This window comes from Panthera onca, chromosome F2, assembly GCF_046562875.1.
Source record: "Panthera onca isolate mPanOnc1 chromosome F2, mPanOnc1 haplotype 2, whole genome shotgun sequence".
Classification (NCBI taxonomy): domain Eukaryota; kingdom Metazoa; phylum Chordata; class Mammalia; order Carnivora; family Felidae; genus Panthera; species Panthera onca.
Genome location: NC_138356.1, coordinates 41,546,010 through 41,568,800, shown reverse-complemented (window position 1 = coordinate 41,568,800; position 22,791 = coordinate 41,546,010). Strand labels below are relative to the sequence as shown.

Sequence of the window (22,791 nt, the reverse complement as noted above, 5' to 3'; positions counted from 1 at the left end):
AAATTTTTCAAGTACTGTTACTAGTTTCCTGTCATTGCTGTAAAAAATAATGTAATTTGATGACTTAAAACAGAAACTTCTCTCACATATCTGGCAGCCAGAATGTACATCCTCCAGAGGCCCTAGGGAACAATTCTTTGCCTTCTCCACCTTTCAATGGTTGCAGGTGATCCCTGGCTTATGTCTGTATTATTTAAATCTCTGCCTCTATGGTCATATTGCCTCCTCTTCTCCTGTGTCCATCTGGTGTCCTCCCCATTGCCCTTTTTAAGTAGGCTCCATACCCAGTATGAAAGCTTGAACTCATGACCCTGAGATCAAGAGTCATATGCTCCACTGACTGTGCCGCCCAGGTGCCCCTATTTCTGCCTCTTTTATAATTGCATTAAGGGCCCACCCACATAATCCAGGATAAACTCCCCTCAAGATCCTTACCTTTTTTTTTTTTTTTTTTTTGCCAGATAAGCTAATAGTCACAGGTTCCAGGGATTAGGATGTGGACATTTATTTGGGGCCACCATCCATCCCACTAGAAGTACTTACTCTGCCATGCTCTTATTTGCTTAGTAGAAAAGAGCACCAAGACTGAAACTCAAAGTGATGTATCTTTAGTCAGCTTGGTCATTAACTGTAGGACTCAGAAAGTTACCCAGCCTCTCTGGGTTTCATTTCCTCATCTGTCACATGGAGCCATGGGTACCTGCCCTGATGCCTCATGGTGCTGCAATGAGACTTAAATGGCACTGGAGATATAAAATTGCTTACAGAGCATAAGGCATTCTAGTGATATTTAAGAGATGACTAGTGATGATAAATTTGATTATTAATATAGATGATGAGAAAAAATATATAGCCACACGAGAAGGTTAAAGGGAAATAAATGGGGTCCAAATTGCATAAGGATGTACAAAAAAGAATCTGAAAGAAAATATTCATTATGGTTATTTCTGGAGGGTGGAATTATTAGTGACTTCTTTGCACCTGTCTGTATGTTCCAAATTCTTTCCAATAAGCACACAATACTTTTATGATCCTTACCTCCCAGGATCGCTGAGATCATTAAATAACTGATAACTTAGCCAGGTGTTTCATCCAGTACTCCATGTGAATTTTTAAAAATTTCAATATAAAAGTAGATCAATCTGATTTTATAATAATAAATGCAAACACCTGGATTTTAACAGAGCACCTGATATTCTATCATGACTTCAAATATATAAACATAAGATAGAATCAGAGTTGAGTAATGGTTATAGTCAAGTTAGGACATTTCTCATATAATAACAAAAAGCTCTGAGGTGCCTGGGTGGCTCAGTTGGTTAAGCATCCTACTCTTGATCTCAGATCAGGTCATGACCTTGCCATTGGTGAGATAGAGCCCTGTATGGGGCTCTGCACTGACAGCCCATAAGACTACTTGGGATTCTCTCTCTCCCTCTCTCTCCCCCTCCCTGTCTTGTATGTGTGTCCATGCACACACGCTCTCTCAAAGTAAGTAACATTTTTAAAAAAGAACAAAGTTCCACGTCTAGTCATTTCTTCTTTTTCTTTTTAAAAATTTTAATGTTTATTTATTTTTGAGAGCATGTGTGCAAGCAGGGGAGGAGCAGAGAGAGAAGGAAGGAGACGATCTTAAGCAGGCTCCCCACTGTCAGCACAAAGTCCCACGAGGGGCTTGAACCCAGGAACCCCAAGATCATGACCTTGGGAGTGCCTGAAGTCAGACACTCAACTGACTGAACCACCCAGTCATGCCTCTAGTCATTTCTCATTCAATACATTCATTTTATGATATAGAAGAGTATGCTTATCATGTTCATAAACAGCATTAAGAAGTTGAATAAAGAACATTTCAAATGACGAAGTATGGATCAAAAAGACTATCAAAAAGCTAGAATAATGTGCTCTCATTCCTGTGAACTAAACTAGAAAATACTCCATACCCACTGCAAAGTATCTGGGCACAATGTTCTTTAGTACCCAAGATATCTTGAAATCTCACAGAAAATAGCAGAGAATCATCATTTCCATCCCAGAACTGGGGTTTCTACAACTTCAGAATGAGAGCCTAAGACCCCAATTGTCATTTCTCAAGGACAATATTGTACTATTGGCAACCACACTTTCCAATTTAGAACTCATATAGTTAAGGCCCATAGGGTCCTCAGCCATGAAAATGGTAACAAAATTTTATTTTATTTTAATGTTTAATTTATTCTTGAGAGAGAGAGAGAGAGAGAGACAGGGAGAGAGGGAGACACAGAATCCGAAACAGGCTCCAGGCTCCTAGGTGTCAGCACAGAGCCCAACACGGGGCTTGAACTCACGAGCCATGAGATCATGATCTGAGCCAAAGTCGGACGCTCAACTGACTGAGCCACCCAGGTGCCCCAGTAACAAAATTTTAAAGTGGCATGCCAGGAAACCAAATCCAACAACAACAACAACAAAAAATGAAGGAATTAAGTTACAGCAATTCCTGACCATGTCCCCACAATGCCATCTCTAGAGCAAGCTCACACAGAAACCCAGTATCCTCTTTTTCCCTTCCAAGTATGTATGTATGTGTGTATTTTTAAAATGTTTATCTTTGGGGCGCCTGGGTGGCTCAGTCGGTTAAGCGTCCGACTTCAGCTCAGGTCATGATCTCACAGTCCGTGAGTTCGAGCCCCGCATCAGGCTCTGTGCTGACAGCTCAGAGCCTGGAGCCCATTTCAGATTCTGTGTCTCCCTCTCTCTCTGCCCCTCCCCTGTTCATGCTCTGTCTCTCTCTGTCTCAAAAATAAATAAACGTTAAAAAAAATTTTTTTAAATGTTTATCTTTGAGACAGAGAGAGAGAGAGAGGGAGGGAGGGAGGGAGGGAGGACGCATGCAAGTAGGGTAGGGGCAGAGCAAGAGGGAGACAGAGGATCTGAAGTGGGCTCTGTGCTGACAGCAGAGAGCTTGATGTGGGACTCGTACTTATAAACTATGAGATCTGACCTGAGTGGAAGTTAGACGCTTAACCCACTGAGCCACCCGTGTGCCCCACCCCCCCGCCAGAAGTTTTTATTTAAGTTCAAGTTAGTTAATGAAAGCCAATATCCTTTAAGAAAACGTTACCAATTAAAAAACTATTTTCAAAAACTATCAGGATTCCTTTACTCTAGATTTAGACAATGAACCTTAAAAACATTATGCTAATGGGGGTGCATGGGTGGCTCAGTAAGTTGAGCGTCCGACTTCGGCTCAGGTCATGATCTCGTGGTTGACAAGTTCAAGCCTCGCGTCAGGCTCTATGCTGACAGCTCAGAGCCTGGAGCCTGCCTCGGATTCTGTGTCTCCTTCTCTCTCCACCCCTCTTCTGCTCATGCTCTGTCTCAAAAATAAACATTAAAAAAAAATTATGCTAATGGAAATAAGCTAATCATGAAAGACAAATATTAGGTTATTCCATTTTTGAGTTACCTAGAATAGTCAAATGTATAGAAACAGGAAGTAGAAAGGTAGTTGCCAGGGTATGAGGGAAGAGGGGAGTGTCAGTTTGAGATGATGACAATAGATGGTGGTGATGGTTACAAAATAATGTGACTGTACTTAATGCCACTGAACCATACACTTAAAAATGGTTAATTTTATGTTATGTATACTTTACCACCATTAAAAAAAATGAAATGGGAAAAAAGTCCACTCAACAGAATTACCATAGGATTCTGTGATTCCACTCCTAGATACATACCCAAGAGAATTAAAAAACAGGTACTCAAATCTTTGTACGTAAATGTTCATATCAGCACTATTTACAATAGCAAGAAGGCAGAAACAACTCAAATGTCTATCAAAAGAGGAATAAATAAAAAATGCGGTCTATCCATACAGTGGAATGTTATTAACTATGAAAAGAAAGGAAGTACTGATACAGGCTCCAACAAGGATGAACCTCAAAAACCTGTGAAGTGAAAGAAGCCAGACACAAAAGGGCCACATATTGTAGGATTCCATTTTTATGAAATATGCACTAAAGGCAAATCCATGCAGACAGGAATGGTGTTTCCAGGGTCTATGGGGAAGGAAAATAGGGAGATATGCTTAATGGGTTTGGGGTTTTCTTTTGGGGTGATGAAAGTGTTTTGGAACTAGATAGACGTGGTGGTTGCACATGTTATGAATATACTAACTGCCACTGAATTGTATACTTAAAAATAATGATAGATTTTAGGGGTGGCGCCTGGGTGGCTCAGTCAGTTAAGCGTCCGACTTCGGCTCAGGTCATGGTCTCACTGTTCGTGTGTTAGAGCCCTGCATCAGGCTCTGTGCTGACAGCTCAGAGCCTGGAGCCTGCTTCTGATTCTGTGTCTCCCTCCCTCTGCCCCTCCCCCACTCGTGTTCTGTCTTTCTCTCAAAAGTAAAAACATGTTAAAAAAAATTTTTTTTAAATGGTAGATTTTGTTATGATTTTTACCTAAATTAAAACAACAAAAAAGCATACCCAAACTGTATTCCACATAAATCTAGCAAATGAATTTCTAAATTGACAAGTTTTCCCTTACCCCCAAATAACATACAACTATGATCCATAAATGTTTCTAAGATACTGTCTCCTTGGATGACACACTGAATTCCAGTCTCCCATTTCTTCCAGGATCTCTGTCACTCCTACAGCATACTAAAGAAAAGGGGGAACTTCTTACGCAACTCATAAAAAATACATTCAGATTCTCGATCTCTGTTTGGCCCTTTATGATTGAGCTTTCACATCATAGCGCCTTACCTTCTTTTCTGAGGATGGTCTAACTGCTGGGGCCCTTAAATACAAACCCATTCTTTGGGTAGAGTCCTGGCCTGGTCATTTGTGTGTACAAGTCCATCATCGGCTGCGTACTACAATGCAAGTTAGAACAAACAGGATCGTAAGATGGACAAACTGCCACTATGGACGATTAGCATTTCAACTGAATAGATCTACGGACAGTACTATACGACATTTAGAATGTAGGAAACAAGCTCAAATGCTGGTAAGAGCCACATATGTAACAACTAATCCCAAGTCACCACTTCCTACTTAATAAAACCTTCTTTTAGGGAAGGGGTTAGTTAGAGTGAACACACGGATAAAGAACCCATAACACAATAAACAACAAACACATCAGATCGTGCTAACAGTACAGTTTCCATGATATCACAGGTGTGACTAGATATAAAATAGTTTGAGTACCAACTATTTGCAAAGTATTGTCCAATAAGCCCAGCATCTGCAAGCAACTCTGTGAACTTTAAATATTGTATTTGTAATATCAACCTAATTCTCTCAGGCAGACAGCAGATAAACATAATAGCGGCCAGAGGCTTAAAGAGATACTGATTAAAGTCAGTATTCTGAGAAAAAACAAAAACTAAAACCATTAAAAATGCAAAGCATTAACAGTAAAGGATAAAGCAAATGGCAAATCAAGTTATAAGAATTATGTAAGGAGACCAGAGAGTCCAGAATAAGAGGCCCATCAAATATAGATACAGGTTTATTTTCACGACCAGAATGACATTCTCCTGATCAAATATTTTCATGGTAGTTTGTCTTCACGTATTCAGTCCTCATTCTATAAATCTCATTTACCAAAATGGGCCCAACCCAGGCACTTTAACTTTATAAAATCACAGATTTTTTAAAAGTTTACCTATTTATTTTAGTATTCCCTACACCCAACGTGGGGCTCGAACTCACAAATCTGAGATCAAGGGTAGCATGCTCTTCTGACTGAGCCAGACAGGTGCCCCTACAAAATTACAAAATTGATAGCAGAACCCATGTCCTGCATTTTGTTTTGGACATCAGAATTCTTCCCTTTTTGTAAATCCTTACCCTCTCTGGCTTCATACCCCCTTCCCCACTACCACCAAGTGTGAAGTATAGAAAAATTACGTCGAAGTAGAAGGAATTTTGCTAAGGGTAGGAGAAACATATATCCAAAAATTATGTTTAAATATAATGTTTATAGGAAATGGCATATGCCATTATTATCTTGAGATGTTTTTTAGAAGGCAGAATCGGAAACTATCAAGAGATTTCACTCAACCAATTATTACTAAGTATTTGCTTAATTATATGAATATATTACATAACCAGAAATAAAATGAAAACCTCCCAATACATCAACAGCAGTGAATACACTGTAAATAAAGATAAATACAAAATATACTTAAGAGAACACAGTTTTAAGTCACACTCTACTGATTTTGTCTTATGGTAAATCTATACCCAATCCGGATTCCTATAGCTAGGGACTATTACCAAAATAATTGAGGACAGAAAAAAATAAGAAGACACAGACTCTTGGGGCACCTGGGTGGCTCAGTCTCATTAAGTATCCGACCCTTGATCTCAGCTCAGGTCATGATCTCAGAGTCACGGTTTCAAGCCCTGTGTGATTCATTCAATCAAGCTTGTGATTCATTCTCTCTCTTTCTCTCTTTCAAAAATAAATAAAAACTTAAAAAACAAAACCATTAAAAAACAAACAAACAAAAAAATAGACATGGACTCTCAAAGACTGAATGTATGAGCCTTCATGTAAGAGTGATATAAAATTAGGATACAAAAGATTGTGGATTTTGTAACTGCCTTAAAACTCAAATTACTAAAGACATTGGAATAATTTGATATACTTAATTTGATAAGTGAGGTTTATATATAATCTTTTTCTTTTCTTTTTTTTCAAGGAAGCTTTATGCTCAATGTGGGGCTTGAACTCACAACCCTGGGATCAACAGTCGCATGGTCTACTGATTGAACCAGACAGGTGCTCCTAGTTCCTACGTAATCCTAATTGGTTGATCCAGGTCGTGAACTCCAAGCACTTCAGCAATGAAGGCCAAATTCCTTGAGATCAAATAATTTTGTACGATCTTCTTACTTCTGATTATACCAGATAACTCTACTCCAGCCTTCAATGATTGCCTAGAAGATACTAGAAGATAAACTGCTATAAACTGAAGTTATTTTATCTCAATTTTGAAGCACATCAATCTTGTAGCTATAAATCTAGAAATAACTGCTTTTACTTGTTTCTGGTAGAATATCCACAAAAGCCAGCCAGAGAACACTTCATAATAAGAGCAATTTTGCTTAATCTCACAACCAATTTATGTGTATGACCTCTTAATTCTAGTCATTGCAAAGCTAAATGTTGACCGGTCAAAACAAAATAGAAAGTTAATTGACTTCAAAATAGAAAATCAGCTGACTTTTAGAACCTGAAACTTTGCTTGTACTTTCCAGAATTGGAAAACACTGGGAGAAAACACAAACTCAAAAGTTTATTAAGCAACCTCCTCAATAGCCTTCAGTAAAATTCTCTATTCCTTTCAGAATCTCATGAATCTTATGTGAAGTTTAGAGTAACTGTTTCCCCCCCTGCAAGAGCTCCCAATAGGCAGCATAATGGTTTAGGGAAGAAGCAAAGTATGTACAATAGTTCCTCTTATCAGCAGTTTCAGTTACCCTTGACTGACCAGAAGCAAATGATCCTAACACAATCCTAACACTACATCACGATGCATACGTCATTCACCTCACTTCATCTTACCACACAGGCATTTTATCTTTTCACATCATCACAACAAGGGTAAATGCAGTACAGTAAGATATTTTGAGAGAGAATGACCACATTCGCATCCCTTTTATTACAGTTCTGCTTTATTATTGTTAATCTCTGTCTTTGAATTAGAATTTATCACAGGTAGGTAGGGATAGGAAAAAAGAAATTACAGGGTTTGATTCTATCTGCAATTTCAGGCATCCACTGGGTGTCTTGGAATGTTTTCTCCCATAGATAAGGGGAAAAGATCTACTGATCTCTAAAGACCTCTTACTTCCGGTATGAATGTGTTAAGCCAGGCAATAACAAAAAATAACTTTTGTCTAACCTTCATTAGATATTCTTCATTTGCCAGAAAATACACTTTTAATTTTAAAAGCCCATAAGAACATTACAGTAACTTGGTAGGCTTGGGGCATCCCCACGGAGATAATTTTAGACGAGCTCCACAATCCTCCAGGATTCATGGACGCCAAGCTTGTAAACCCATTCCAATGGTGAAACAGACTCTGTAGGCATAATCCTTACAACTCTGTACTGTAAATGCTCAAGGCATATTTTAGGTTTGATGATTATGTCCATAAATACTTCTCATCTCTAGAGACTCAAGCAAAGTTCAGCTTCAAGAAGAAAGATAATTTTTGCTATTAATACAATAAAAGAGTTTCAAGATACTGATTTTTAGGTATTGCAAGAAAGGAATTTGGGTTCTAGGTAATTATGTGATTCAAGGAAAGAAAGGTCTCTGCTCAGAGGAGATGGCAATGAGGAGATTTTGCTGACTCTTACAGAGCTCTTATAGAGTTTAGCAAGAAACATCTCATTTCATAACTTGAGTCGGAAAACAATTGATGGACATAGGCAGTGGCAGAAAAAGTTGGTAAGAGCCAACATTCGTTTCACAAGAATTATCACAGATCATTTCATATAAGGCTCACCAAATATCCTACAGCTCATTTTAATGACTTAGCATCTAAAGATTCATAGAGTCTCCTTTGTTTTTTCCAGGTTAGGTAGAGAGGCCTTGACTACTTTTTACATACTCAAATTGCATGTTTAAGTACTTTTTTTTTTTTCTTTTTTGGGTAGTCAAGAATTAGAGGAAAACTCCTTCTTAGCCAATCCTATTCTAGATGAAAAGACCCACATTGCTGTGTGCCCTGAAGAGCTTTCCCAAAGTAGCCCAATTTTCAAAAAGAGCACCAACAGATTATGTTGAGACAATTAGAGTAGCCTGGAAAAGTCCTAATCTTGTCAAATGGGTGAGTTTGAAAATAGCACTCAAGGGGCGCCTGGGTGGCTCAGTCGGTTGGGTGTCTGACTTCGGCTCAGGTCATGCTCTCACAGTCCGTGAGTTCGAGCCCCGCGTCGGGCTCTGTGCTGACAGCTCGGAGCCTGGAGCCTGCTTCAGATTCTGTGTCTCCCTCTCTCTCTGGCCCTCCCCCATTCATGCTCTCTCTCTGTCTCAAAAATAAATAAACATTAAAAACAAAAAAATTAAAAAAAAAAAAAAAAAAAAAGGAAAAGAAAATAGCACTCAAAACTAGTCCCCCTGACTTTGCCTCTGGTTCTTTTTGCCTCTATAAGCAAACCTATTAGCATATGTACACATGAGGTTCAGAAAATCTGCTCTTTCCTGGCTGCATTCTTTAGGCAAATCAACTTAAGTAATAAGGGCACTGTGTATTTTCTTCTTCAAGCTACTGACCTGGTAACCTTGGAAGAAGTTAAGAATTTCCTTAACTCCAGTATTGTAGGCCAGGCCCTGCATTCTGACCACCGTGCCAGGCTGTGGAGGGACACCGCTAAGATTAGCAGCTGTAGGGAAGTAGCCAAGACTATTGGGCGAACCTGGGGGGCTAAAGGGAGAGAAAGCACAGTGAACCAATAGGAATAGACAATGTCCAATATTTATTCTAAAAGCATCAGTTATGTAAGGAAACAGACTTCCTCAAGGTGATCTTTCTTAGAATTCTCAGTTATCTCTCCCAAGACAGGTAAGAATACCATAGCTAGTCTGTCCCACGTTTCCACAAAAGTCCAAAGTTGAAAAGCAAAAGGGTTAATATAGACTTAAGTGCAAGTCTTCCCCAGAGATCCAGTTCTGAGATTCTTAAAGGGACAGGAAAGAGAGAATTAAGCCTTCGTAGTCACTCAACCACAAAGCACCACTTCCAAAGCCCAGCTCATTGATGATTAACTGGGTAGTTGCCAGGAATAGTTAGGCATGAAAATGCATGAATTCAAAGCACTAATAGGAACCACAGCCACAGTGACCAAAAGGAAAAGAAAAAGAAAAAAATCCAAAGTTATTGCTCCAAGGAATAGACGGTTCTACCCACATATACAAGCAATTGTACAGCATAAAACACAAAGTACTATAGCACTCATGAATTAGCTCTTCCAACCTTGATTGGAAAAAAAGGTAGCGAAGTGGGTAAATTGGAAGGGATGCATAATAAGTTAAATCAATCACCATTAACACAGAGGGAAAATTAATGCTTGTGTCCTCTCCATGCTATCTGCAGCAATTACCTCCAAGAAGAACAAGCCAAGTGAATACATAATTATTCTTTATGTGGCAACGCAAGTGATTACCATATTTTGAAATTAGTTTCACCCTACCCAATTTGTTTTTCATCACAGTGGCCAGATACCCATAATTGAAAATACATAGAGAAAAATTATAAAGATGTTAGTAGCTTAAGGATCAATAAAGACCCACAGCTTTAGATTATTCAATCTTCTAAATCTAAGTAGGTAATTATCCAACTTCAAAGACCAGTAAACACATAATGGAAGGGCTAAGAATCTTTGAGATTATTTATCCTACATAATCCTAACTGATGGGTTAATAGGAATGGTGCCAGATGTGCATATAGTTCCAGACTCCATTTTTTTTTTTATTAGTACAGAAACTTTGAGCAAGTCACTTAATTTCTCTTCAATTTCAGCATTTGCTAAATGGGAATAATAGCACTTTCCTAGTTTCACAGAATTGTTCTTCGGATTCAATAATGTAACATACCAAGTTACTCCATAAATCATAAAATAATTTGTTACCTCATTCTTGTTATTTCCATAACCATCATTCCATTTCATCATTTTTAAAATATCAGAGCATGAAAAAATATTAAAGATAGTTGGGAGATGTTTCTACCTTTGTGTGGGGAAAGTCTATTTAGAGACTAACAGTCAATCTATATGCAACTATAAGAGCAGATACAGAGGGAATGCTGAAATTTATGCCTGAGTAGAACTTTAGCAATCACTCAGACATACCTCATCGTTTTTACAGAGGTAGAAACAGAAAATAAGAGTTAAATTATTTCCCAAAGGTGACACAACTAGTTAGCTCTTCACCAAAACAGAACCACCCAGAGTTTTTAACCACCATTCATTCAAAGACCATATTTGCTCATGTCAAATGCCTGATAACTAATTCTCAAAAACCACCAAGACTTCTCTATGTATTTAATTGAGTAACGAGGTTTTTCCTACTAACTAGTAGAGTCAGATTGTTCCCACAGTATACAACTTACTTCCATGACTCTGTCCTGGCATATTCTATACCTTTGGCTAAAGATCTCCTATAAATTAAATCCAGGTGTCTAGTACCTTCAAAATACAAACAAGACAAAATAGATAAAAATTATCCAACTAGAAATGTAACATTATAAGTGACACTTATGTTCAGTATCTATAAGGTAACACCTACTTTCAGGAAGCCTAAATTCGGAATCACATCCTTATTTTTGCACTAGGATTTCTGCTGTACACAAGGCATCTTAAGGAAAATTAAATAATTGTGTATGTACCTGACAGGAAATGAGAATAAGAATTTTCTATCAACCTAAATGCAAAGGTCTTTCAGATTATTGAAATCAGAATCAACAAAAATAATTTATTAAAAAATGACAAGATATTGACAAGGTAAACCTTTATGTAGAAAATAAAAAAGAATTTACTAAAAACAAGGTAGAAAAAAACAGTCCAGCAAGGTAACAAAATACAAGATCGACACATATAATAGATCAATTGCATTTCTATACACTACAGTGAAAACACAAAAATGAAATTAAGAAAGCAATTCTATTCACAATAGCATCAAAAAAAAAAAAACCACTTAGGAAAAAAATTTAAAAAGGAATAGTTAGACTTACTGAAAACTAAAAGACATTATTTGAAAACAAAAGATGATCTAAACACAAGGAAAGACGGTCATGTTCATAAACAAAGGACTTAATATGGTTAAAATGGCAATCTTGTCTAAATTGACCTACAGATTCAATTCACAAGCTATCAAAATCTCAACTGTTTTTTTTTTTTTTTTTTAACAAAAATCAACAAAACTGAACCTAAAATGTGCACAGAAATGCAAAGGACCCAGAAGAGCCATACTCTCTTGAAAAAGAATAAAGCAGGAGTTATGTTTGCTAAATTTAAAACTTGTTATAAAACTACAGTGATCAAAATGGTGTGATACTCCCATAAGGGTAGGCAATGATCAGTGGAATTGAATTGGGTGGCCAGAAATAAACCCTTACATTTATGGTCATTTGAATTTTGACAAAGATTCCAAGACAATTTGGTGAGGAAAGAATACAAGCAAACCTTGAAGATGCTGTGGGTTTGGTTCCAGACCACTGCAATAAAGTAAACATCACAATAAATAGAGTCAAATGAATATTTTGGTTCCCCAGTGCACATACAAGTTTTGTCTAGACTATGCGGCAGTCTACTAAGTGTGTGCAATGCCATGAGGTCTAAAAACACACCTTAATTTAAAAATAACTATTTTGGGGGGCATCTGGATGGTTCAGTTGGTTAAGCGTCTGACTTTGGCTCAGGTCATGATCTCTTGGTTCATGAGTTCGAGCCCCACATCAGGCTCTGTGTTGACAGCTCAGAGCCTGGAACCTGCTTCAGATTCTGTCTCCCTCTCTCTGCCTCTCCCCTACTCACACCGTCTTTCTCTCTCAAAAATAAACAAACATTAAAAAGTTTTTTTTAATAACTATTTTTTAGAAGTTTTAAATTTTTATTTACTTATTTTTTACCTTAGAGAGGGAGCATGAGTTGGCAGAGAGAGAGAGAGAGAGAGAGAGAGAGAGAGAGAGAGAGAATATCTTAAGCAGGCTCCATGCTAAGCATGGAGCCCAACTTGGGGCTTGATCCCACCAACCCAGAATCATGACCCAAGCCAAAATCAAGAGTTGGATACTCAACCGACTGAGCCACTCAGACGTCCCTAAAAATACTTTGTTGCTAAAAAATGCTAGGTATCACCTGAACTTTCAGCTAGTTATAATTACTGATCACAGATCATAACAAATAAAATTATAGAAAACTACAAAATATTTCAAAAATCGCCAAAATGTGACAGAAACGAAGTGAGAAAATGCTGTTGAGAAAATGGTGCCAACAGACTTGCTTGATGCAGGATTGCCATACACCTTCAATTTGTTAAAAACAAAAACAAAACAAAACAAAAACAACACAGTACCTAGGGGCACCTGGGTGACTTTTTCAGTTGGGCATTCAACTCGATTTTGGCTCAGGTCATGGTCTCCCAGTTTGAGCCCCACGTTGGGCTCTGCACTGACAGCATGGAGCCTGCTTTGGATTCTCTGTCTCCCTCCTCTCTCTGCCCTTCCTCTGCTCGTGCTCTTTCTCTCTTTCAAAAATAAATAAACATTAAAAAAGAAATACACAGGGGCGCTTGGGTGGCTCAGTCAGTTGATTGTCTGACTTCGGCTCAGGTCATGATCTCGCAGTCTGTGAGTTCGAGCCCCACATCAGGCTCTGTGCCGACAGCTCGGAGCTCGGAGCCTGGAGCCTGCTTTGGATTCTGTGTCTCTCCCTCTCTGTCTCCAGCCCTCCCCCACTGATGCTCTGTCTCTCTGTCAAAAATAAATAAACATTAAAAAAAATTAAAAAAAAAAAAAAAAAAAGAAATACACAGTATCTACACAGTGCAAGAGAGCAAAACACAATAAAACAAAGTATGTCTGTTGTCTTTCCAATACATGGTGCTGAAATAATGTAATACCCACATGCAAAAGAATGAATTTAGGCCTCTACCTCATGTCATATAAAAAAATTAATCCAAGTTGAATAAGACACCTAAATTAAGAGCAAAGATTACAGAACTCTGGGGCCCCTAGGTGGCTCTGTCAGTTGAGTGACTGACTCTTGATTTTGGCTCAGGTCATGATCTCACGGTTCATGGGATGGAGCCCTGCATTGGGCTCTGTGCTGAGAGCACAGAGCCTGTTTGGGATTCTCTCACTCACTCTCAAAATAAATGAATAAACTTAAAAAAATAAAGTAAAATTACAGAACTCTTGCAAGAATATGTAGTAAATCTCCTGAAACTTGGGTGATATATTACAACAAAACTGTAAGTGAGAAAATAAGACACTGATAAATTGTACTTCATCAAAATTTAAAACTTTTGTGCTTTAAAAGACATCATTAAGAAAATGAAGATAAACCACAGACTGAGAAAAAGTATTTGTAAATCACACCTTAATAAGGTCTCTCATCTAGAATATATAAAGAAATCTTACCACTGAAAAACAGTAAGGAGACTAATCCAGTTTTAAAATGCACAAGAGATTTGAACATTTCTCCAAAGAAAATATACAAAAGGATAATAAGCACATATGAAGATGCTCAAAATCAATAGCCATTAAGGAAATGTAAATCAAAACTATAATGAGAAAGCAAATCCACACCTATAAAAATGACTAAAATAAAATCAAGTTTAAAAGGTTGTGGAGAGGGGCGCCTGGGTGGCTCAGTTGGTTAAGCGGCCGACTTCGGCTCAGGTCGTGATCTCGCAGTCTGTGAGTTCAAGCCCCGTGTCGGGCTCTGTGCTGACAGGTCAGAGCCTGGAGCCTGTTTCACTCTCTCTCTCTGACCCTCCCCCGTTCATGCTCTGTCTCTATCTCAAAAATAAATAAACATTAAAAAAAAAAATTAAAAGGTTGTGGAGAAACTGAACTCTCACACATTGCTGGTTAGAAATGTAAAATGGTAGGGCACCTGGCTGGTTCAGTTGGTGGAACATTAGACTCTTGGTCTTGGGTTGTGGGTTTCAGTCCGAAGTTGGGTATAGAGACTGCTTAAAAATAAAGTCTTAAGGGGTGCCTGGGTGGCTCAGGTTGTGATCTCATTGTTTGTAAGTTTTAGTCCCCCCCTCAGGCTCTCTGCTGTTGGTGCAGAGGCCGCTTCAGATCCTCTGTTTCTCTTGCTCTCTGCCCTTCTCCCACTCGTGTGTGCTCACACACTCTCTCAAAATAAATAACATTAAAAAATTTAAACATCATAAAAAAAAAAACCAGAAATCTAAAATGGTGAAGCTCCTTTGGACAACAGTTTCGCTCTTTCTCAAAAGTTAAACTTAGAATTAATGTATGACACAGCAATCCCACTCCTAGGTGTAAACCTTATACTAGAAATCTGAAAATTTATATACATGCAAAAATTTGAATGTAGAGGTACACAGTACCATTATACTTAATAGTCAAAACACCTTCAAATGTCCAACAAGTGATAAATGGACAAACTAAATGTCGTAAATCCCTACAATATTATTAGCCATAATATTATTTAGCCATAAAAAAGAATAATGTACTGACCCATGCTACAGTATGAATGAACTTCAAAACATGCTCCATAAAAGAAGCCAGGCACAAAGACCACATGTGGTATGACTTCATTTATATGAAGTATCTGGAAGAGGCAAATCCATAGAAACCAAAAATAAGTTGGTAGTTCTTTAGGGATGGGGTTACGGGAGAGAGTGAAGGGGGTAGAAGGGAGGTAAATAGGAGTTTCTACTAATGGTCACCAGGTTTCTTTTTGGAGTGATAGGTTATTCTAAAATTAGAATGTTATATTATCTAAAAATTGGATTATAAAACTTGTAAAATTAGCAGCACAACTCTGTAAATACACTAAAAATTGAATCACACATTTAAAATGAGTCAATTTTCAAAGCAAGAAAGAGTATCCAATGGAAAAAAGACAGTCTCTTCAGCACATGGTGCTGGGAAAGCTGGAGAGCAACACGCAGAAGAATGAAACCACTTTCTTACACCATACACAAAAATAAACTCAAAATGGATGAAAGACTTAAATGTGAGACAGGAAACTATCAAAATCGTAGAGGAGAAAACAGGCAACAACCTCTTTGACCTCAGCTGTAGCAACTCCTTACTAGACCTGTCTTGGAGGCAAGGGAAATAAAAGCAAAAGTGAACTATTGGGACTTCATCAAGATAGAAAGCTTCTGGACAGCAAAGGAAACAATCAACAAAACTAAAAGGCAATCGACAGAATGGGAGAAGATATTTGCAAATGACATACCACATAAAGGGTCAGTATCCGAAATCTATAAAGAACTATTCAAACTCAACACCCAAAAAACAAATAATCCAGTGAAGAAATGGGCAGAAGACATGAATAGATACTTCTCCAAAGAAAACATCCAGATGGCTAACAGACACATGAAAACATGCTCCACATCACTCATCATCGGGGAAATACAAATCAAAACCACAATGAGATACCACCTCACACCTGTCAGAATGGCTAAAATGAACAACTCAGGCAACAACAGATGTTGGAGAAGATGTGGAGAAAGGGGAACCCTTTTCCACTGTTGGTGGGAAAGCAAACTGGGTACAGCCACTCTGGAAAACAGTATGGAGGTTTCTCAAAAAATTAAAAATAGAATTACCCTCTGATCCATCTGTTGCACTACTGGGTATTTATCCAAATGAGACAAAGATGCTGAATTAAAGGGGCACATGCATCCGAATGTTTATAGCAGCACTATCAACAATAGCCAAATTATGCAAAGAGTCCAAATGTCCATCAACTGACAAATGAAGATGTGTTACATATACACAATGGAATACTACTCAGCAATCAAAAGGAATGAAATCTTGCCATTTGCAACAACATGGATGCTGAGTGAAATCAGTCAGAGAGAGAAATATATGATTTCACTCATATATGGAATTAAAAAAAATTTTTTTTAATGTTTATTTATTTCTGAGAGAGAGAGACAGAGTGTGAACAGGGGAGGAGCAGAGAGAGGGAGGCACAGAATCCAAAACAGGCTCCAGGCTCCGAGCTATCAGAGCCTGATGTGGGGCTCGAACTCACAAGCCATGAGATCATGACCTGAGCTGAAGTCGGACGCTCCACCGACTGAGCCACCCAGGTGCCCCACTCATATATGGAATTTAAGAAACACAACAGATGAACATAGAGGAAGGGAAGGAAAAATAAGATAAAAACAAAGATGGAGGCAAACCATAAGAGATTTTTAAAAATATTTTTTTAATGTTTATTTATTTTTGAGAGAGAGAGAAGGAGACAGAGAATCTGAAACAGGCACCAGGCTCTGAGCTGTCAGCACAGAGCCCAACATGGGGCTCAGACTCAGGAACTGTGAGATCATGACCTGAGCTGAAGTTGGATGCTTAACAGACTGAGTCACCTAGGTGCCCCATAAAAGACTCTACTGCATCGTATGTTAATTTGAATTTGAATAAATTTTAAAAAATAATAAAATGGGTCAATTTTATAGTATATAAAGTGCCTCAATAAATATGAAAAATCATAGCATTAACTTTTCAGCTAATTGAATTAAAGACCAATTTACAGTCAATGTCTGAGATATTCAATGCCTTTCATGGAACATAAATTACTGAGTTATAAAAAAATCTTAGGATGTGCCTGGCTGGCTTATTTGGAAGAGCATGAGACTTTTAATATTGGGGTTGTAAATTCGAGCCTCACATGGGGTGTTAGAGATTACTTAAGTAAATAAAACTTTAAAAAATTCTAAGTCTTTTATCAGATTCTGTGTAGATTAAAAAACATGAAAGATAAGAGAAACAAATTTCAACATAAGAATAGCTTCAAAATATGTATGGATTTCTCTGCCACAACAGAATAAGGAGAACATAGAAATTATGTGCATTTGGTTTATGGTAGTAATTTAGAAAAAGACAAGAAATTCAAGCAGGAAATTTTCTAACCACTCCAATTAAGAACATAAAGGAGATGGACGCCTGGGTGGCTCAGTCGGTTGAGTGTCCGACTTCAGCTCACGTCATGATCTCGTGGCCCGTGAGTTTGAGCCCGCGTCGGGCTCTGTACTGGCAGCTCAGTGCCTGGAGCCTGTTTGAGATTCTGTGTCCCCCTCTCTCTGCCCCTCCCCCACTCACACTCTGTCTCTCTCAAAAACGAATAAACGTTAAAACAAACAAACCATAAACAAGAGCTACCCCTCAAAAGCAGATTATACTAGTAACTCATCTTAATCTTTACGTTCAATCGTTACTGTTTTGGGTTCTTGCTGCCATTATACCATTAGTGAGGTTTCAGATTCTCAAGTGCAAGTGTTTATCAATGTCTCATGCGTATAGGAGGTCCACAATGTAACTTCTACTCAGAAGCCACAAAGGTTAAAAAAAACTGATAGGACTAAAAAGGTAACACTGAACTCAAAGGTCCTGTGGTTGGAAAGATTGTACCGTAGGCACATAAGAAGGTTGCACTTGAGGGGCATCTGAGTGGCTCAGTTAAGCGTCCAACTCTTGCTTTTGCCTCAGGTCATGACCTCAGTTTGTGGGATCAAGCCCTGCGTTGGACTCTACTTTGACAGGGTGGAGCCTGCTTGGCATTCTCTCTACCCCCCTCAAAATAAATAATATTAAAAGAAAAAAAAAAGAGGGAGAGACTGCACTTGAGCTGGGTGCAACCCCAAAAAGAATGAGGGGAGGCAGAGGAAATGAAGGGAAAAAGAACACAAGAAGTAAAGACATTATTTATGACCACTTGCTGGGACAAGCTGCACTGAGACAGTGTTAAGAAACTGCTTAATGAAACACATGAATAAGTATATTATAAAGCTGTTGAAGATTCCCTCCACTGCAGTACTCCATGTCTTCTCTGTTCAGTTAAAACCTTTTTCAAACCCAATGTAGAGAAAACCTATATTTCTCTGAGAAGTTATGACTTCCTTTCCTTTGAAGTTAGGAGTTTTGAATACAGGTTTCCTTTCATCTGACTACCTGCTCAGAGTTCAAGATTGTTATTCCCATATCAATAGCCTAAGAGTCTATTGTCAAGACTACCCAAACATTTCTTTTCTACCCTTTATTTTCCCAGATTCGAATTTATATCTAATTTTGTAATACTCAATGTATTTGAGTAAGCCTTACAAAAATTCTTGCAGAACAGGGAATGATATATGAAAATACTGGGGGCTGGGGCGCCTGGGTGGCTCAGTCGGTTGAGTGTCCGACTTCAGCTCAGGTCATGGTCTCGCGGTTTGTGGGTTTGAGCCCCGCGTCGAGCTCTGTGCTGACAGCTTGGAGCCTGGAGCCTGGAGCCTGGAGCCTGGAGCCTGCTTCGGACTCTGTGTGTCTCTCTCTCTGCCCCTCCCCTGCTCATGCTCTGTCTCTGTCTCAAAAATAAATATAAACATTAAAAAAAAATTAAAAGAAAAAAAAAGAAAGAAAATATTGGGGCCAGGATGCCTACCACATCAGAACACTCATAATACACAACTCTGTTGAAAACAAGCCTCATAATACCCTTCCTCATTTACTAATTACAAACTACTAAACATTGGTAACACAAATTAATGTCATCAGAGGACATTCAAAATCAAGGTAGTCATAGTGTGACAATATTCTTAATTTGAAGACTTGCCAGATTTCTCTGGAAAAGAGAAATCAAAGCATTATGTAGTCTGTTAGAGAAATAGGTTAAGTGAAAAGATTCATGAAATATTCTCCCCTCTGATGAGTTACAACACATTAACCTAGGAAATATTCCCTTGCCAAAATTATTGCACAACCTTTGTAACAACATTCATCAACACCACAGTGTTACAAAGACCATGTATTCGGAAGTGACTCTTTGAATTCCAGCAAGGGTGAAGTCTGGAGTCAATTTTCATGTAGGAAATTTTTGATCTGACTTGACTTTTTCATCTGAAATCAATAATCTCAAGGTTAATTTTCAGCACTGTTTATGAATTTTGTGTGGCAGTTGCCCATACTCTGATTATTACACCTGGGCTCTTCTTAAAGACTAGAAGGTAAATGTTACTACTGGGAGAAACTAGGTAGGGTGTATAGGAGATCTCTCCCTACTATTTATTACAATTGCATGTGAATTAAATTATACTTCTCTCAAAAGCTAAGTTTGAAAATATGAAATATAGGCATCTCCCAGAGGCTTGGTATTTTTTTTTTTTTTTTTCGGTTCAAATGCAAAGAATTCCAGAATAGAATACAATAATGCTGTACAACAAAGCAAACAGTGCAGAATGCCTCAATATTACTAAATCTACATTGCTTAGGTAGAAATAAGCTGATTGTATAACAAATGGTTATCCCAGGAAAGAAATAATCTCTACCACCCCCAATCTTTCACATGGGCATGCAAATGAAGCACACTCATGAATAAAATAAAATATCCCTTGTCCTCTTTCTTGGTCCAAGGAATATGTTACTTTTTTAGTGTCCTACAAAAGGTGAGGTGATGCATACAAAGACATTTATGTTAATCTGGCTTTTCTTAAATTAGATGGCATTGAGTTAAAAAGCAGATTTTTCACCGGTGCTACAGCTTTGATGCAAAGGAGAATATGCTTTTCCTAGAAAACTGAAAGATCAGAATAAAAGGTGGGACTTCATGTAACTGGAGAGGAAAAGGTGTGATCTAACAGAGTTGTGAGTGGTAAACAGGGTGGGCGCGAACATATTGGCCTTTCTAACTTCTTTGTACCCTTGGCTAAGCTCTAGGATACTAAGGAACTGGAACTGTCTTCCAAAAAGAGGGGAATTGGGGGTGCCTGGGTGGCTCAGTAGGTTAAGTGTTGGACTCTTGATCTCAGCTCAAGTCATGATCTCACTGTTTGGTTCATGAGATCGAACCAGGCGTGGGGCTCTGCACTGACAGTGTGGAGCCTGCTTGGGATTCTCTCTTTCCCCTCTCTCTGTCCTCCCCTGTGTGCTCGCTCGCATTCTCTCTCTCAAAATAAACAAACTTAAAAAAAAGGAGGAGAAAGAATGTCCATAAACAGAAAATAAAAACCACATATGCCTTTATTTCACTTACTCTTCATGATGTTATTGTCACAGCCACACATTTAAACTGCCAAAAACTTATTTAGTATTAAGTGGTTCATGGGGCCTCTGGATGGCTCATTTGGTTAAATGTCCGACTTCAGCTCAGGTCATGATCTCGAGGTTCGTGAGTTTGAGTTTGTGTATGCTGTCAGCACAAAGCCCACCTCGGATCCTGTGTCTCCCTCTTTCTCGGCCCCTCCCCAGCTCAAGCGTGGGCACGCTCACACTCTCTCTCAAAAATAAACATTAAATAAACAAACAATTCATGTTTTCTCCTTAAATTGTTGCTCAAGAAACCCAAATCCTTATGATAAAAGATGCCATATCTCAGAACAGTAGCCACTGGAGAGTTTATCTTCAAATTTTTAAAGAGAGCAAGTTAGAGACAAAATAAAGACAAATGCTCTCGAGCTGAAGGAGACCACTGACAGCGCTGACTTTGCACAGGGTTACATACATACTCCATCAGCTGCTCTATACCAGAAAGAGTCCAGGTTTTGTTATGTTCCCAACAGATATCACACAGAGGTACTAAGTAATAGTTTGCTCAGTTAAATTGAAAGTCAAAAACAGTTAAAACCAGAGTGCCTGGCTGGCTCAGTCAGTAGAGCATGCAACTCTTGTTCTCATGGTCATAGGTTCGAGGCCCATGTCAGGGGCAGAGAATAGTCAAAATAAAATAAAAATAAAAATAATAAAATCTTAAACAGTTAAAACCAATCACTTCTTTTTGAGGGACATGCTTTAAAAATTCTGCAAAATACTTGGCATCTTAAACTCTTAAAGTAATGAACACATTAAATTAATTTCAAGTCAAACTGACATATTTTATAAAAAAGTAGGGAATTTAAAAATCTTTAAAAAGAGACACAAACTCCAACACTTCTAATTAATATCCTTTTTTAGCCTCACAGGTGCTCTCTTAAGACTTCCTCCATTTATCAGGGAATATGGTCAAAATATACATGAAAGCTTACGCAGCAATTTTTCAATAACCTCAAATGCTTTATAGTCATGTCAGATTAGAGTTTAGTGGTATTATTCCAAAACTGTGAACTATTTTATAGTTTTTTGGAATTCATTTTTAAAAATTGTTCTAGATTTTGCAGTATAAATAAGAGGACATTCCCATGTTTCAACACCTTGTTTATGTGGGCAATTTCATTACAATTAGGGAAATGTCAATTAAAATAATGAAATATATTAGGGGTTATTTGAAAGTATTAACTTAAATTTAATACACATGATCTTTCATTAAAAATTTCATTTCTGTGAAATTGTCCTACAGAAATAGATGTACTTAAAGATCAATACAAACTTTAATAGAGAACAAATTTTTTTAAATTTTTTTTTAAATTTTTTTTTTTTTTTTTTTTTTTTGAGAGAGAGTACAAGCAGTGAAGGGCAGCGAGGAAGGGGGACAGAGGATCTGAAGCAGGATCTATGCTGATAGCAGCGAGCCCAATATGGGGTGTGAACTCACGAACTGTGAGATCATGACCTGAGTCAAAGTCAGATGCTCAACTGATTGAGCCACCGAGGTGCCCTGAGAAAAATTTTTTTAAATTAGAGGTCTAAAAATAAAGGAATTGTTAAATTCTCATGTATTCTCACCCTTGTGACATCATGCAGAAGTTATAAGAATGAGGTAAATATATAAATATTGCTTAGGGAAAATGTAAAGGACATAATGGCAGGTTTAAAAAAAAAAAAAGGAAAGAAACAGGTGCCTGAGTTGCTCAGTCGGTTGACTGTACTGTCTCTTGATGTTAGCTCAGGTCATGATCCCAGGGTTGTGGGATCAAGCCCCCCAATCAGGCTCTCTCTCCTTCTGCTCCTCTTCCCCACTCTCTCTCCCAAAAATAAAAAAGGAACAAATGAGCAGTACATGTTAAGTATGCCACACTATTTAGAAATGCAAACATATGTGTGTATTCTCAAACCAATAAGAGTGATTGCTTCTGGACTTAGAGGTTTATAAAATGGGAGTCTACTTGTACTCACTATATTTCTATACTCTTAGACTTAACAAGAGGACCTTACCAAC

The 22,791-nt window shown here is 38.1% G+C and overlaps 1 protein-coding gene across 6 annotated transcripts in view; it reads right to left on the bottom strand.

Annotated features, from left to right (window-relative positions):
• Positions 1–22,791, bottom strand: part of ESRP1 (epithelial splicing regulatory protein 1) — a 65,115-nt gene that overhangs the window by 6,576 nt on the left and 35,748 nt on the right. For 3 of the 6 annotated variants that reach the window (XM_078441941.1, XM_078441940.1, XM_078441945.1), the window contains exons 14-15: positions 9,284–9,434; positions 4,752–4,861 (exon numbers count right to left, since the gene is read on the bottom strand). The exons of 1 other annotated variant lie outside the window; for it this stretch is intronic. In XM_078441941.1, the coding sequence (XP_078298067.1) occupies positions 4,787–4,861; positions 9,284–9,434 (226 nt within the window). In that variant the 3' untranslated portion in view covers positions 4,752–4,786. The remainder of the gene's footprint in view (positions 1–4,751; positions 4,862–9,283; positions 9,435–22,791) is intronic. 2 more of the 6 variants (XM_078441942.1, XM_078441943.1) reach the window with 2 other exon arrangements.